This window comes from Chrysochloris asiatica, unplaced genomic scaffold (assembly GCF_000296735.1).
Source record: "Chrysochloris asiatica unplaced genomic scaffold, ChrAsi1.0 scaffold00137, whole genome shotgun sequence".
Taxonomy (NCBI): Eukaryota; Metazoa; Chordata; class Mammalia; order Afrosoricida; family Chrysochloridae; genus Chrysochloris; species Chrysochloris asiatica.
The window spans coordinates 7,562,857-7,578,976 of NW_006408655.1; the positions used below are offsets into that span (position 1 = coordinate 7,562,857).

General features: G+C 36.8%; 1 protein-coding gene across 1 annotated transcript in view; it reads left to right on the top strand.

Annotated features, from left to right (window-relative positions):
• The window catches only part of SPAG6 (sperm associated antigen 6), a 100,109-nt gene that overhangs the window by 25,523 nt on the left and 58,466 nt on the right, over positions 1 to 16,120 (top strand). The window contains exons 3-4 of the mRNA XM_006869909.1: positions 5,748 to 5,914; positions 11,016 to 11,199. Coding sequence (XP_006869971.1) covers positions 5,748 to 5,914; positions 11,016 to 11,199 — 351 coding nt within the window. The remainder of the gene's footprint in view (positions 1 to 5,747; positions 5,915 to 11,015; positions 11,200 to 16,120) is intronic.

The window sequence follows — 16,120 nt, forward strand, 5'->3', positions numbered from 1 at the left end:
TGGTTGATGATGCATGGAGGGGATTGTAACCATGGCAATGAGATGATATACAATAGAATGAATGTAAAATTAATGTTCTCCCATGTAAACTATCACATAATTCACAATAAAACATTTAAGAAAAAGAAAAAAAAGAATTGCCTTAAGTCATATATAGATATATATATATTACTTGCCTGACACTTTCTAATCCCTGGGCAGTTGACTGGACCGTATTAGCCAGGTTGTTATTATTATTATTATTATTTTGCATAACTGAATTGCAATGTAAATGTTAGAAGCAATATATCTAGTATGGCACTGGAACAAGAAAAATAGACAAGGAGCTCAAAGCTGTAAGTTGCGGAGGAGAGAGCATTGTACAGATTTATCCTGTAAATTAAATTTAAAAAATATTTTTACAATTTTAATGTTTTTATGGAGAGAGTTAATTATTTTCTAGACATTCCAAATCCATTGCCAAATCATTCTGACTCACTATAACTCCATAGGACAGAGTAGATTTCCAAGGCTGTAAACCTTCATGGAAGCAGACTGCCACATCTTTCTCTTATGAAGCAGGCTGATGTGCTTGAACCTCTAATCTTTTGGTTAGCAACTGAGCATTTAGCTGTTGTGCCAGAAAGGCTCCTTTCCCTGGATACTAATGGGTAGTAAAGAAATTATTTTTCATATTGAATGTAATAATAACATATGTTAGGTTAGTATATGTTAGGTCCTGTAATTGAGACCCCAGTAAGGTTGCCCCCCTTCACTGGATAGAGGCCTGCTTATAAGATGTTGTGGTAACTACTGAAACTGTTATAATTTATGGGCTCTACATTTTCATGCATTCACTCACCATGGATCTCTGGATTCCTATTGGACAGGCAGGTAAGGAAAAAATTGTTGTTATATGTTACTTATGTGTTTTTTTCTTGTTTTCCTTATTTGTTCTTCTCTTTCCGTTCCTCTTGCGTTTTTAAGTGTATCCTTAGGACAAATCTATAGTTAGAATAGCAAAATCTCCATGGTAAATCTGTGTAAGAGGTGAGAACATCCCTGTAGAGAAAGAGAACTACCTGGGAAGCATTAAGTGGTAATTGAGGAAACAGAAATTTGTGGCAGTATTTTTATGAGAATAAAATTTTGTTCTTTAATAAAATTACCTTATTCAAATATTTCAAACTGACACTTTAACTTGTTAAGTGCTGTCGAGTGGGTTCCGATGCATAGCGACCCTGTATAGGGTTTCCGAGGAGCATACCCATCCACACAAAAACCCAGCTTTGATGTTGGTACTGGAATAGAAGGAAAGGAATTGTGAGTCATTTTATTGGGCTTGCCTCTCATGGGCCAGATGCCATAGAAAAATGAAGGAGAAAATGATCTAAAACAGAAAATGCTAGTATATAAACAAGTGAAATACCTTTATGTGAGAGAGATAGGGAGCAAAATAACTTTACTGCTAAAATTGCAAGTGGAAATCTTCTGAAATGAGGAGATTGTAGTAGATAGACTATATCATGTAACTAATAATAAAGATATAACTGAGTTAAATGTTAGCTATAAAACAGATTAATCCATTGTTCCAATCCTTAAAGAAAAGTTCAAAGTTCTTAGGGTTTAACTGAAAATATCTCATTAAATAACCCAATATGGACCGATTTCCCAATTATATTTCAAAAGATAAGCTGGTACATTCACATAAATTTATCAAGTGGGGAAAAAAACAGCAAAATGATCAAGAAAAAATATCTACCTGAAACAATTGTGATTCTTTTTAAGCTATCTTAAGCACACTTATTCTTTATATTTCTTGGTCTTATTAAAGCATTTATTGTGAAACTTTAAATATATGTTAATAAACCTGCATTTTCTTTTTTAGAGTGGTGATTATTATTTTATGTAATATTATACATATTCGTTATAAAAATATCACTTAAAGAAAATTACCAAGAAGAGGTCAAATTGTTTTAAATCCAACTTTCTAGAAATAATCTGCATTAACATTTATTTGGCAGTCATCATTCTAATACCTTATTCTGCAGTACAAATGTTTTATTGTGAGTTTAATAAATTATCTATATATTTTTAAAAAGCTCAGACAATAAAACAAACACCATCCACAAACATAGGCATTTCCATTTCTTTAACATGAGCGATCCACATGATTGTTGAGGTTGTTATCTAAGGTCACATCATTAACTGTATCTGTAATAAGCATCATCATTCTCAGCTTGTGTTATTTGATAACACATATACTCACTTATCAACTGTCTTGTCATCTGATATTTTGCAGTTACCACAATAGTTAAAAAATCGGACAATTTTGCACATTAATGACACACATCTGGCAGTAAGGAAGCCTGAGGTCCTGACAAGGTCTCTTACTGTTGGACCCTGTGTGCATGTAGAGGGAAATATTTTCCTTCCTGGGAGCAGAAAAGGGGGCATGGTCTCAAGCTGCTAGAGTGTCAGGCAGAGCAGAGAAGCGGCTGAAGTGGAGCTAACAGGGATGGGTTGCTGCCTGCCACGTCCTGGTTGTTCCCAGGGGGCTCAGGCTGGGACAGCAAAAGCCAGTGTCCTGAAAGTGGGCCACCCTTGGGAGGAAGTGGAACCCTAGAATCTGGTCTCAACTCTCAGCCTAAAGAGTGGCAGGAACCAGCTGGGTTGTGGTCAGAAGGAGTTCTGAGATGGAACACTCCAGGGCCTGGGGCCTGTGACACCTTATGTCAACTGGCCAGCACCTGTGCAGCCCCTTAACCTTCCTTGATGCTCCCTCCAGGGTGGGCACAGGTGAGAGTGGAGCAGTCTGTGTAGGTGGGGGTGGGGCCATCAGGTGTGTGGCCTGTGGTAGCTACAGTTTAAGGTCAATGTCCAAGGCCAGGCCTGGCCATCATGGCCTTGACAGAAGTACTGGATTGTTGGTTCTCCTGGAGGATGGAGGTTTGGAGAGTATGCTTGCACAAGGGGCTGGCAGGGATACCTAGCTGGCAGCATGCACCTCCTGCCCACTGTTACCCAGACCCTCCCTCCTGAGGACAGGGATTCCCCCTGCCCCCAACAAAGTTACCATGGACATTTATTTTTGGGTTGTTGAAGGCTTGAGCTGGGGTTACCCATTCTGACAATATGGTGAGAGCAGGAGAGGGAAGGGACCCCAGGAATGGGGAAGAGGTGATATTTGGGCCACTCTGGTCCTGGAAGACTGGGCAGCCCCCTCTTGCAGACACATGGGGGAGAGGAAGGAGAGGTGGCAGTGGCAGGTTACATCAGTAAGACATCCTGTGGGACTTTCACAGCACAAGTGTGTGTGGGGTTAGGTGATGTCATCCTCCCCTGTCACATAACACCCTGGTTTTTGGAACCTATCAATCTCAGTAAGTGAAGAGTGGATGTGCTATTATTATTATTAAATCTAATTTTGATCTAATCCTAAATGAAAATATTTTCTTTTTATTCTATTTTAAACATATCTGAATATTGATAGTTTTTTTTCCTTTCTTCTTTTGTATCTCTTTTGTTTTTAAAGAAAGGATGTAGCAACATCAAGTTGAATATCAAACCAGTTGCCATCACGTTGATTACAATTTACAGCTTCCCTGTAGGACAGAGTAGAACTGTCTCATAGGTTTCCAAGTATGTAAATCTTTACTGAAACAGACTGCTGTAGCTTTCTCCTTTGGAGCTATTGGTGGGTTCAAACCATCAATATTTTGGTTAACAACCAAGTGCTTTAACTACTGTACTACCAAGGCTCTTTATTCAAATTGTATAACCTGGTATGGATTAAGTAAAATTTAGAAAGTCTAGGGTACTTGTTGCGGTTCAAATTCTGTCATTAGGCTAAACTACCATTGTTAAAACAGAAATAGTAGTCAACTATATTGCAAATTTTACAATAAGGCAAAGCTGGAATAAATAGTTGGAGTATCCATCAAAATGATCAAAATGTAATTATCATTTGCCTTCCTTTCTATAACTTACCTGTGTTTTAGCACATAAAATTTATTTAACAATGATTAATAATGTCTATATTCCTTACCTGGCTACATCATTTAGTAGTTGCTTGACAATTTACTTTACCTTTCTCAACCTTAATGTCTTCACCTGTAAATAGAGATAACAGGGCCTACTTCATATGTTTGCTATAAGGTTAAATGAATTAACATGGAAAACAAGTTCTTAAAATTCTTAGAATCTGAGGGGACTTCAGAGAGTTTGTGGAAAAATTCCTTAATCTTCAAATTTTTTATTTCCATGAACTTTTTGAAGCCCCCCTCATATAATAAGTGCTCAATAAATTGTTATTTTTATTATTTTTCTGTTAAGATGGTGATGATGTACCTGCTATCCATTAAACTCTGGATGAATATTATGTTGTTGTTGTTGTTAAGTGCCATCGAGTCAGTTCCGACCCATTGCGACCCTGAACAGGGTTTCCGAGGCTGTAAATCTTTACGGGAGCAGAAAGCCTCCTCTTTCTTCCATGAAGCAGCTGGTAGTTTCGAACTGCTGACCTTGCGGTTCACAGTCTGATTCGTAACCACTATGCTACCAGAGCTCCTTATTATAAGAGTCACTAATAAGATGGACTTCTGGTGTGGCACTATAGGATCCGCACTGGACTGTGAACCACAAAGGTCAAATGTTCAAATCCACCAGTTATTCCTCGGAGAACCAACTCAATGGCACTTATCAACAATGACAGTAATAAGATATACGTCATTAATCTGAAAGAACTCATTTATTTATTTGGAGATAATGTCAGAAATTTGTGTTTGCAGCTCTCTTGAAAGTAAGGCTTTCACCAAATGATTCTTTTAGTTCCTTTGCTAATGTGTTGTTAAGAAGTTCTGTTGAGTTGGTTCTGACTCAGCAGCTGGTGGATTTGAACTGCTGACCTTGTGGTTAGCAGTCCAGACCCTGTTAAAATTTCTGAAATAAACTATAAGTACAGTTGGGATCAAAGAAAAACCACTGGGATAGACTTCAATGAGAAGAAGCTGAGCCTTGAAAGAGGATTTGCAAAAGCTGAGAGAAAAACTTACTTTTCTTTCTGTGTGTGTGCGCACGTTAGCCATGTGCTAGGCATTATATGGACTTCTGGTGTGGTGCTATAGAGTCAGTGCTGGCCTCTGAACCACATGGTCAGCAGTTCAAACCCACTGCTTGTTCCTTAGAAAATCCAGGGTCACTATGAATCAGAATCTACTCGATGGCACGTAACAACACCACAACGGGCATTATAGTGTCAGCTTTACAACCTTTCCTTGCATTTCTCATGAGAACACTGTCATGCCACTAAACTTGCAGAATCAGAGATTTAAATTCTTATCTAACTTTAAAGCCTTTGTTCTTTCCATGTAGTGCTGCATCTTTGATGATTACAGGTTGTATTAATCAGTGCCTTGGCCAAATACATGCTTCCAGTGATCCCATTAATTTTTAGTGAATTCAGGGAGCCCTTGGGTGGTATAAACAGTTATGTGCTTGGCTGCTAACAAGGTTGGAAGTGTGAGTACACTCAGAGTTACCATAGAAGATAGGCGTGGTGACCTAAAAACACCATCCACTGAAAATCCTATGGAGTACAAGTCCTACTCTGATATATACTACATGGGTTGCCATGAGTTAGGGTTAGCTTGACTTTTCTTCACTGATTTTTTCCCCTTAGTTTTCTTGTTTCCATAGACACTGAATTTTCATGCTTGCTCTTTTATTTGAAATTTTGCTAATTTCTGTTTGTTCATAATTTAACTCAGGTGTTATGTCTTTGCTGCGACCTCTTCTTCTTGATGTGGTCCCAACAATTCAACAGACTGCAGCTTTGGCTCTCGGGAGACTGGCTAATTACAACGATGACCTAGCAGAAGCAGTTGTGAAGGGCGACATTCTTCCACAGCTTGTGTATTCACTGGCAGAACAGAATGTAAGAATTTAAGAAATAAATTATGTTTTACATTTTAAAAATTGATAATTTGGATATAGTTCCATATGTGTAGTAGTAGAATTATTATTGTTCATTTTTCCTTCAGTGCTCTGAATTGTGCATAATAATATCTTTTGGGTATTTTGCCTTGAGACCGATTTTGTAGCTTTTCTTCATTACTGTTAATATAAGAAGAAAAATGATTTGATTCTACTATCTGTATAACTTATTATTAATACTTATTTAAGATAAATACCTTTATTTATTTAAAAGTAATTTAAAAGGAGTTATACACAAAGCAGATTTTCTGTGTATGAGAGTTTTAAACAAAATTGTAAAATCAGTCTTAGGAATGTGTGTGGGGTGCTGGACAAATAAAACAGTTTCTTTCGACAACAATCCCTATATCTGGCTAATGGAAACAGTAAGGGGCAGCACTGACAAAAGAAGGAAGAAAGCAACCAAAAGGAAGATGAGAATATGTGTAATGGTAAGTTTAATAAAGTACTATTCATGTTTTAACTAAGCATTATAAGCATGACAGCCCTTTCAAGGATCATCTAAATGTTCCCTCTCCTACCCCCCACCCCCCAATGTGGTACCATTCTTGTTTTTGTTCAGCTCGACCCGTTTGGCTTCCACGATAGTTAAAGCCCTTTTTGGTCCGTTCATTCCATCCTGTTGTCTAATCATAACTTAAGGATATACTTTTCTTGGCATATCATTTCGATTTAATTCTTATTTGTGTAACAAAAAGAAACAGACCAGTTTAAAAATGGGAAAAGGACTCGAATAGACACATCTTCCAAGAAGACATAGAAATGACCAGCAGGTAGGCATATGATATTCCATGCCATTAGTCATCAGGGAAATGCAGCTCAAAATGACACCTGCTTGTTGTTGTTATTGTTAAGTGCCTAGTGCTTTATCCCACAACACCACACTAGGACTCCTAGGATGATCATAGTAATAATAAAAAAAGGAAAATAACAAGTATTGATATGGATGTGGAGAAATTGAAACCCTTATTTGGAGAAAAGACTTAATTTTGCTCAGATCCACAATCAACACTCATGGAAGCAGCAGTCAAGAAATCGAACGATGCATTGTATTAGGCACATCTGCTGCACAAGACCTCTTTGAAATGTTCAAGAGCAAAGATATCAGTTTGAAGACTAAGGTGCACCTGACCCAAACCATGGTGTTTTCGATCACCTCATGTGCAATGAAAGTTATATAAGGATAAGAAAGACCATAGAAGACTTGATGGTTTTGTGTTATAGTGTTGAAAAAGTGTACTGAAAGTATCATAAACTGTCAGAAGAATAAAAAGATCTGTGTTGGAAGAGGTTTGCACCTTAGAGGCAAGAATGACGAGACTTCATCCCTCATACTTTGGACAAGCTATCAGGAGGGACCAGACCCAGAAGGACATTATGCTTCGTCAGTGGAAGGTCAGCAAAAAAGAGGAAGATTTCCAACGAGATGAATTGACACCATGGCAGCAGCAGTGGTCTCAAGTGTACAATGATAGGGAGGATGGCACAGGTCTGGACAGTGTTTTACTCTTGTACATGGGATCCATATGAGTCTGCGGCACCTAACAGTAACGACAACAAACATTTCTGGTGGGAACTTAATGGTGCAGCCACTGTAGAAAAATTTCACAATTCCCCGTTGAGTTTAAAATACAATTATCATTTGACACAGCACTTCTACTCCTAGTTATGTGCCCATAAGAATTGAAAACAGGTGTTCAAACAAAAACATGAACACACGTTTGTACACAGATGTTCCACAATTTGTACATAAATGGTCACTGCAGTAATGTTCACACTAGCCAAAAGATGGAGACAACCCAAATGTCCATTCACTGATGAATGGCTAAATAAAATATGGTGTATGCATACAATGGAATATTAACTCATTTAAAATGGAGTCCCTGGTTAAATGCTTCACTACTACTTCCCAGGTTACAGATTTGAAAACCCATGGAGTAGTTCTTCTTAGCCCAGGTGAGGTCACTATGAGTCAGAACTGACTAGAAGGCAACTATTGTTGTTGGTTATTGGTAAGTACCGTGGAGTCGGTTCCGACTCATAGTGACCCTGCACAGGGTTTCCGAGGCTGTAAATCTTTACAGGAGCAGAACGCCTCATCTTTCTCCCACAGAACCACTGGTAGTTTCGAACTGCTGACCTTGAGGTTGGCAGCCCGACTTGTAACCACTATGCTACCAGAGCTCCTTAGAAGACAACTAACAGCAACAAAGAATGAAGTACATCATGATGCATGTCATTATGCTAATTGAAAGATGCCAGACATAAAAGGTCATGTATTGAATGTTTCCATTTATATGAAATATACAGAATATGCAAATCCATAGAAACAGAAAGTAGGTTAGTGGTTTCCAGGTACTGGGACAAGGGAAACATGGGGAGTGAGTGCTTCCTGGGAATGGAGTTTCCTTTGGGCTGATGAAATAGTTTTGAATCACGGTAATGGTGATGTTTGCCAGGCATTGTGAATGTACTAAGAGCCACTGAATTGTACATGTTGAAGTGGTAAATTTTATGTTCTGACTCATAGTGACCCTGTATAGGGTTTCTGAGGAGTGGCTGGTAGATTTGAACCACTGACCTTGCAGTTAGCAGTCTGTGCTTATTCTACAGCACCACACCAGGACGCTATGTTATGTGTTGCCATTGTTAAGTGCTGTTCAGACAGTTCTGACTCATAAGAACCCTATTTAGGGTTTTCAAAGCTGTAAATTTTTGTGGGAGTAGAAAGCCTCATCTTTTCTCCCATGACAAAATATGTAGTTTACCACAATTAAAAAATAAAAATGAACAGTTTCTATTTGTGTAGAAATACTCTAATTTATAGATAGGTGCATCATTTACTAATGACCATTTTTGCTTTGGAGTCCTGGTGTGGCGTTGTAAGATAAGCACTCAACTACAAGAATGGTTTGAACTGCAAGATCAGAGGTTCAAACTCCCCAGCCACTCCTCGATAAGCCTATACAGGGTGGCTATGAGTTGGAACTGACTCAACGACACTTAATAACAACCACAAATTTTGCTTTATGTTGTTGTTCTTGTTAAGTGCCATCATGTAGTTCCGATTGAGCAACCTTGTGTAGGGCTCCCATGAGTGGCTGGTGGGTTTGAACTGCTGACTTTCTTCACAGTCTAGTACTGATCCTACAGTGCCAAACCTATGAGTATTTCTTCTGTGAAGGACTTCTAGTGCTTTCCTTTGAGGACAGATGTGTTTTGGTATCCCTACATAGGTCCTCAGTAGAAGTTAGCTAACTGAATGAATGTTCATTAGTTGCAAAGAAACAAACAAAAAACTAGGGGACAAAAGTGAGGAGGAAGTGAGACTGTGAAACATTATTATTCACAAGTTTGTGTCTCCTTCCACCCGTCTGACAGGAGACTTGAACCTCTTCTTTATGAGGTACAAAAGTCCTCTGTTTTTGCTTTTTTTTCCCCCCTTTTCTTTGGGTGAGGAAAGGGAAAGAAAAGACTTGAGGAATTTGGAGACGCAGAAATTGGAATAAGAGGGAATAAGATAAAAGAGTGATTTAAAGGCACTGAAGTTAAGTAGTGACCACTTATGCCAAGTAAATTGTCTTGAAAATTCTGTTTTATAGAAACGCCAAATTAGCTAGGTAAGGAAAAGAATGTGTCACCATTATTTTACACAATTATAAGAAAATAGTCTTTAGAAAGTTACTTTCAAAGTTTCTTAATTTTACAGTAAATAATTTTAGTAAATTACTTACACACAAAATTAAACTTTATAACCAACATTTAATCATTAAAATTTTAGTTTATAATTAGCATAATTTTGTGTATTAATGTTTTTTAAATACAGAAAATATATCAAGTTAATACCACTACTAATATATTTCTTAAATTATAAGCATGTCTTCTATTTCTTGAGATACTTTATGTACAAAAAATATACTTTGTTTTCCCTTTTTCCTAGAATTTTATTATATCTTAATATTTTAGCCAAAGTAAATAGAATGCTTTTAAAACAGACATTGTAGTCACATAGTCAGTTTTCAGAACCCACTGTACACAAATAGAAACTCAGAATCTAAAGTAGATGATTCGTTGGGTTCCATTAGTAAAAGGAAGAGTTAAGAGATTGTTACCATGTCATAAAATACATACATAAAATACATACATACATAAAACACATACATACATACATACATACATAAAATGCAAACATGCATGTATGCATACATAAAATACATACATAAAATATACACATACATGCATACATAAAATACATACATAAAATACAGCCAAATATTTTTTATACATTTAATTTTTGTGGGATGGGGATAAGAGAAGCATGTGTTTCAGTTTCAACTGATCGTTTTTAAAATTAGATAAAATTTACAAAGAAAATATAAATATGAAACTGTTTAAAATTCAAATAGTGAATTTGATTTTATCTTAAAAGTAAGCATTTCTAATAAGAAATAGATAATTTGTATCCCATTGTTTGATTAATTTATTTGCCAGGAAAAATGTTAAAATGTTACCACAAATGTTTTGCCTTTATGTTTACTTGATCCTTATTTTAGGATAACTTGGGACACCAGAAAGATTAGTCTAGGTTAAGAAAGGCCTACCATACTAAAGATTGAGGGCAAGGAAAGGAAGCTAATTAGTCAATTGACAGGGAGTTTAGTTACACATGCTAACAATCTAAGAACTCCCCTGGGCCAATACCTTTTAGTGCATTGCAGATACATAAAATTATCTCATTATTTTATAAATTTGTAGAAAATATAATGTTTGTATTTTGCCATATATAATTTCCAAAAGTATATTTCAGGGTAAAATGAGTGTAATTTAAATCTTACATTGTTCTCTTGGTACTGAACAAAAGCAGTAGGGGAATATAAAATAATCAGTGATTTTGCATGATGTTTTCATCTTTCATATTTAAAAGCTGAGGTTTCATTGACTCATATTAATGCCATTTTTAATGTTGGTTTTGATCTATTTTAAATTTTGGTTATACACACATGTTCAATTCACCTTGAATTTTGTGTATTTTACCATTGTAGCGTTTTTACAAGAAAGCAGCTGCCTTTGTGTTACGAGCGGTTGGTAAACATTCTCCTCAGCTAGCTCAGGCAATAGTTGATTGTGGAGCACTGGATACATTGGTGATATGCTTGGAAGATTTTGACCCTGGAGTCAAGGAAGCTGCAGCCTGGGCACTTGGATATATTGCAAGACATAATGCAGGTAACAACATATTTTTCAATATAATAAAGTTTAGATTTATTTTATATATATTAGATTTATTAGGTAATTCCAGGTTTGCTTACTAGTTAAACCATTGTTATTAAGTGCCACTGAGTCGATTCTGATTCAGATGAGGTTTTCATAATGTTTTTGTACATGAGAAAATTACGTTTTGAATGGTGGCCTAGTTGTTTAGGTCACATATTCACAATCCTATATATCCAGTCATTATCTTAGCTAGCAAATGAGACATTTGAAAGAGGCAAGTGGTAAGAGAAAAAGAGAGAAATTGACTCTACCACATAACGAGCAAGGCTAAATAATACAAATAAATTAATATGAAAAGAAAATACAGTTTTTAACAAACATGTAAAAATATAAACTTTCCTAAATAATTAGAAAATTGTATACTAAAGTCCATCTGTTATTATTTGAAATAAGAGTAAAGCATCAAGATAGTAATTAAGAGTATTGTGGCATTAGACAAGATCTGAGTTTGAGTCCAAATTCTGTCATTTAGTTGCTGTGTGAATGAACTTGGATAACATATTTTGTAAACTTTATGAACCTTAACTTATTATTTGCAAAAGAGGGTAACTAGTAGTTGCTACTTTAGAGATTTGTTTTGAAGATGATGAGATAATACATTAAGCACTTAGCCCAGTACTTCATGTGGGGTACACATTTAATATATTAGTATTAATACTGAATTTTGGAGATGACATTTATGCACCATGGTGTAGGTACTACAAATTGTATAAACTTGTGGAAAGCAGCTTGGTAAAACTAAGCCATGAAGGACTCTTACTTACTCTAAAAAGCCTACCTTGGGAATTAATTCTAAGGAAAGACTCCCACAGAATGAAAAAGCTTTATTCATAAAAATGTTTGACAGGAATTTAATGATTAAATTAAGGTATTTGTAGCATTATTTGTCATATCAAAGCAAGCCTTAAATATTTGACAGGAGTTTAAAGGTTAAATTTTAGTTGCATACTTAATAAGATCTCATTTAGTAAATTAAAAGGGTAATTATGAACCCTACATGATAACATAGAAAAGTGATTATAGTGTTGTAAGTGACACAATTACAGATTACATTGATAATAATGCAAAAATAAGTTTATATATGGACACAAATTGCAAAGAGATTCATGTTATTACTGTTGTTAAGCACCTTCAAGTTGGTTCTGACTCCTTAAGACCCTGTATTAGGGTATCTGAGGAACAACCACTGGGTTTGAACCAACAACCTTGTGGTTAGCAGTCCAGTGCTTATCCTAAAGTGCCACACCATGTGTCTGTTTGTAGTACTATGTTGTTGCTGTTGTTAAGTGCCGTGGAGTTGGTTCCGACTCATAGCAACCCTGCACAGGGTTTCTGAGGAGCAGCTGGTAAGTTTGAACTGCTGACCTTGTGGTTCACAGTCCAGTGCTGATCCTACAGTGACACACCAGGAGTGTATTACTACATTGTTGTTGTTGTTAAGTGCTGTTGAGTTGGCTCCAACCCATAGCGACCCTGTATAGGGCTTCCAAGGAGTGGGTGGTGAGCTTGAACCATTGACCTTGTGGTTTAAATCAACTTTCCATTCCAGCGCATCAACCAGGACTCCTATAGGATGGTAGAATTAAGGATATTTTTCTTCATTTTCTATAATTTTCAGTTAAGGTGTGTGTTCAAAATAATGTTGTCATGTGCTGTTGATGTGCTGACTCATAGCAACCCCATGTGACAGAGTAGTAGTATTGCCCCATAGAGTTTTCTTGACTGTCATCTTTACAGAAGAAAAGCAGTAGCAGGTCTATCTTTCACTGAACTGCTGGGTGGATTTTAATTGCCAACTTTTTGGTTAGCAGTCAAGTGCTTAACCATTGTGCCTTCAGAGTGCTGTGTACAAAATAATAGCTATCATTTACTCAGTAATTACCATGTGCCTGGCTCTGTGCAGTGTGCTTCACAGATATCATTTACATCATCTCATTTAGCACTGTGGGCTAATGCACTGGACTGCAGTCAGTTTGAACTACAAGGTTGCTGGTTCAAACTCATCAGCTGCTTCTCAGAAACCCTGTACTGGGTTGCTATGGGTTGGAACTGACTCGATGGCACTTAACAACAACAACCCTTAGAGTAGGTGTTACTCTCCCAGTTTAACAGGAGAAGGAAAGTGAAATTTAAGGGACAGTACCGGAAATATGCTAATGATAGAACTAAAATTTGAGTCTAAATCTAACTCAGTAACCCATGTCAACCACTATGCCTTATATTTAGCTTCACTAAAAATTCTTCCTGAGAGCATTGAAGAAAAAAAAATTTTAAATATAAACTAATGACATAAGTTCTCCTATGGCTATATTTAATTTAGTTCCTAGAACATTGACTTTTAGAGACAAAAAAAGAAATAAAACAATATAAAAGTAAGAGAAAGAAAACAGAAAACAGTTTTCATACTTAGAATGGTTCAGAATTAAGGCTATTAAAATTATTTCCTTTATATTTTGATTTTGGTTTTCCAATTAGGTTCACCTAAGACCATTACTTAGAACATGTTGATTAAGAAAACTAAGGCAGTGCTTTAAATCATATAAGCTGGTTATAATAGGGAAATCGAATTAGTATATAGTGAGTGTTTTGGATGATAGAAGACTTTATGGCAAGAGATTATAGTTTGAGAATTTCAAAGAATGGTGCAAACAAGCTTTGAGGGATAACTGTATAGAAACACTTTCAGGTAGGTGCTCATAGATAACCTTTCCATTCCTTATTCTTGTTGACTCTGAGCTAAATGATTATAGTTCATAGGTAGGATGTGCCTTAGGGATCCTGTTTTTTAAAATTTCTTGGCTATAATCTGGTTCTGATATGGAATTCCACTATAACTTCAATATTCCATAGTAGTTAGGGGTCTGGAACCCAGAAGCTCCCAGAATGTATTACTGTATACATTTCTCAGAAGGAAAGGGAAGGGAGGTTTACCCAGTAAACAATGAAAGAAGTCATGATTCACATCTATACCAGTGAAAATAGATTTACCTCCAAATCACCTAGTATCTTTCTCAGTGATCTCCTGAAAATCAGTATATTGAGATTAATGGAGGGACTGTGAGTCAGTGTTTTTGAAGCATTTTACAAACTAAAAGAAAATGGCACTGACAACCCAAAATGGTGTTTTTTCCTACTTCAGAGTTCTACTAGTCAGATCATTGAATGTCTTTGACTTAATCACCAATTACTGAAAACATGTGATCATTCTTACCTCTTATTTTGAAGATTCATAAGCTATTTCTTTGTATTTTTCCTAATTCTTAATAAAGGCTGAAACAGAATTCTTCTTGTCATTGTCCACACAGTCAAAAGCGTTTGCACAATCAATAAACACAGATAAACATCTTTCTGGAATTTTCAGCTTTCATTCAAGATCCATCTGACAATCAGCAGTGATATCTGTCATCCACATTCTGAATATGGCTTCAACCTCTGGTAGTTCCGTGTCAGTGTACTTTTACAACCAGGTTTGAATTCTTTTTAGTAAAGTGTTACTTGCATATGATATTAATGATATTGTCTGATTATTTCTGCATTCCATTGGGTCACCTCTCTTTGGAATGGGCAGGAATATGGATCTCTTCTAGTCAGTTGGCCACGAAGCTGTCTTCCAAATGTCTTGACAGAGATGAGTGAGTGCCTCCAGTGCTGCATTAGTTTGTTGAAAGATTTCAAGTTGTATTCCATCAATTCTTGGAGCCTTGCTCTTTGCCAATGACTTCAGTGTAGTTTGCACATATTATTTATGAAGAAACTGAAGCAGAGATGTTAAAAGATTTATTCTAAGTCACATAGCAATTTATGGTGGTACTGCTTGGCAATTGCTCGAAACTTTTCAGTGTTTGTTCCATTTTTATAGTGTGGACAGAAAAGTGTATGAGGCATCATCACTCTTTTTTTAAGTGCCTTGTAGTATCTGGAAGTCTTGCCAAATACCTCTGTTTTTAATCCCTGGTAAAAGGAGGAAAACAATCTCTTCAGTAAGGATAAATTTTAAAAAATTATAGGTAGAGTGAAACCACAAGTATGGTTGCAATAACATATAAAGCAAGTAGAAAGAATTGAAAACATTTCTAGATACAAACAGTGTGTCACTAGGGTTGGTGTCACCCAGTGCAGTAATTCATGGGGTCAATTCTAGACTCTGTGGGTGGGGCTGGCTGACAGTCCACCCCTACCCCCCATGGGTGGAGCACCCATCCTGCTCCTTTGCAGAGCCATCCACCCATCTCTACTTTCCTACCCGTCCTCGCCCCCCATTGGTCAAGGTGGAGACCCTCCTCTCTGCCCAGTGACTGGTGCCATGGCTCACTGACCAGTTGTTGATGGGGTGGAGGGTTATGATGTGACAAGTTACTGCACTCTGGGTGAAGGGTAATGCCAACACTGGCAACACCACCTCCCCACCATGGACACTGAGGTCATTTTGGTGTCACACCTTCTGACACTGTCAGGGAGTGTGGTCTGCACCCTATCCACCAATTCCTAGCGAGGCCACTAGTTGCAAAAAGTATATTTTGTAAAGTTCTGATTCCAGGTAACTCTGATGTTTTCATTACGAGGGTAATGCCCTGGACTGCAAAGTCAGTTTGAACTGCAAGGTTGGCAGTTCAAGCTCACCAGCCATTCCTCGGAAAGCCTATACAGGGTCTCTGTGGGTCGGAACCGACTCAGAGACACTAAACAACAACAAACCACAGTCTCTATAACTTTGACTAGTTATTTTATTCTCAGCTGTTAAATTTTAAAAGTAAAAGCTAATTTATAAAATACTTACAAATTCCCCAACCTCTTTGTATCTTTAGAAACCACCTTTGTTTTTTTCTGATCTCCACTTGTTGATATTTCCTTATTTTATTCATTTATTTTTTTA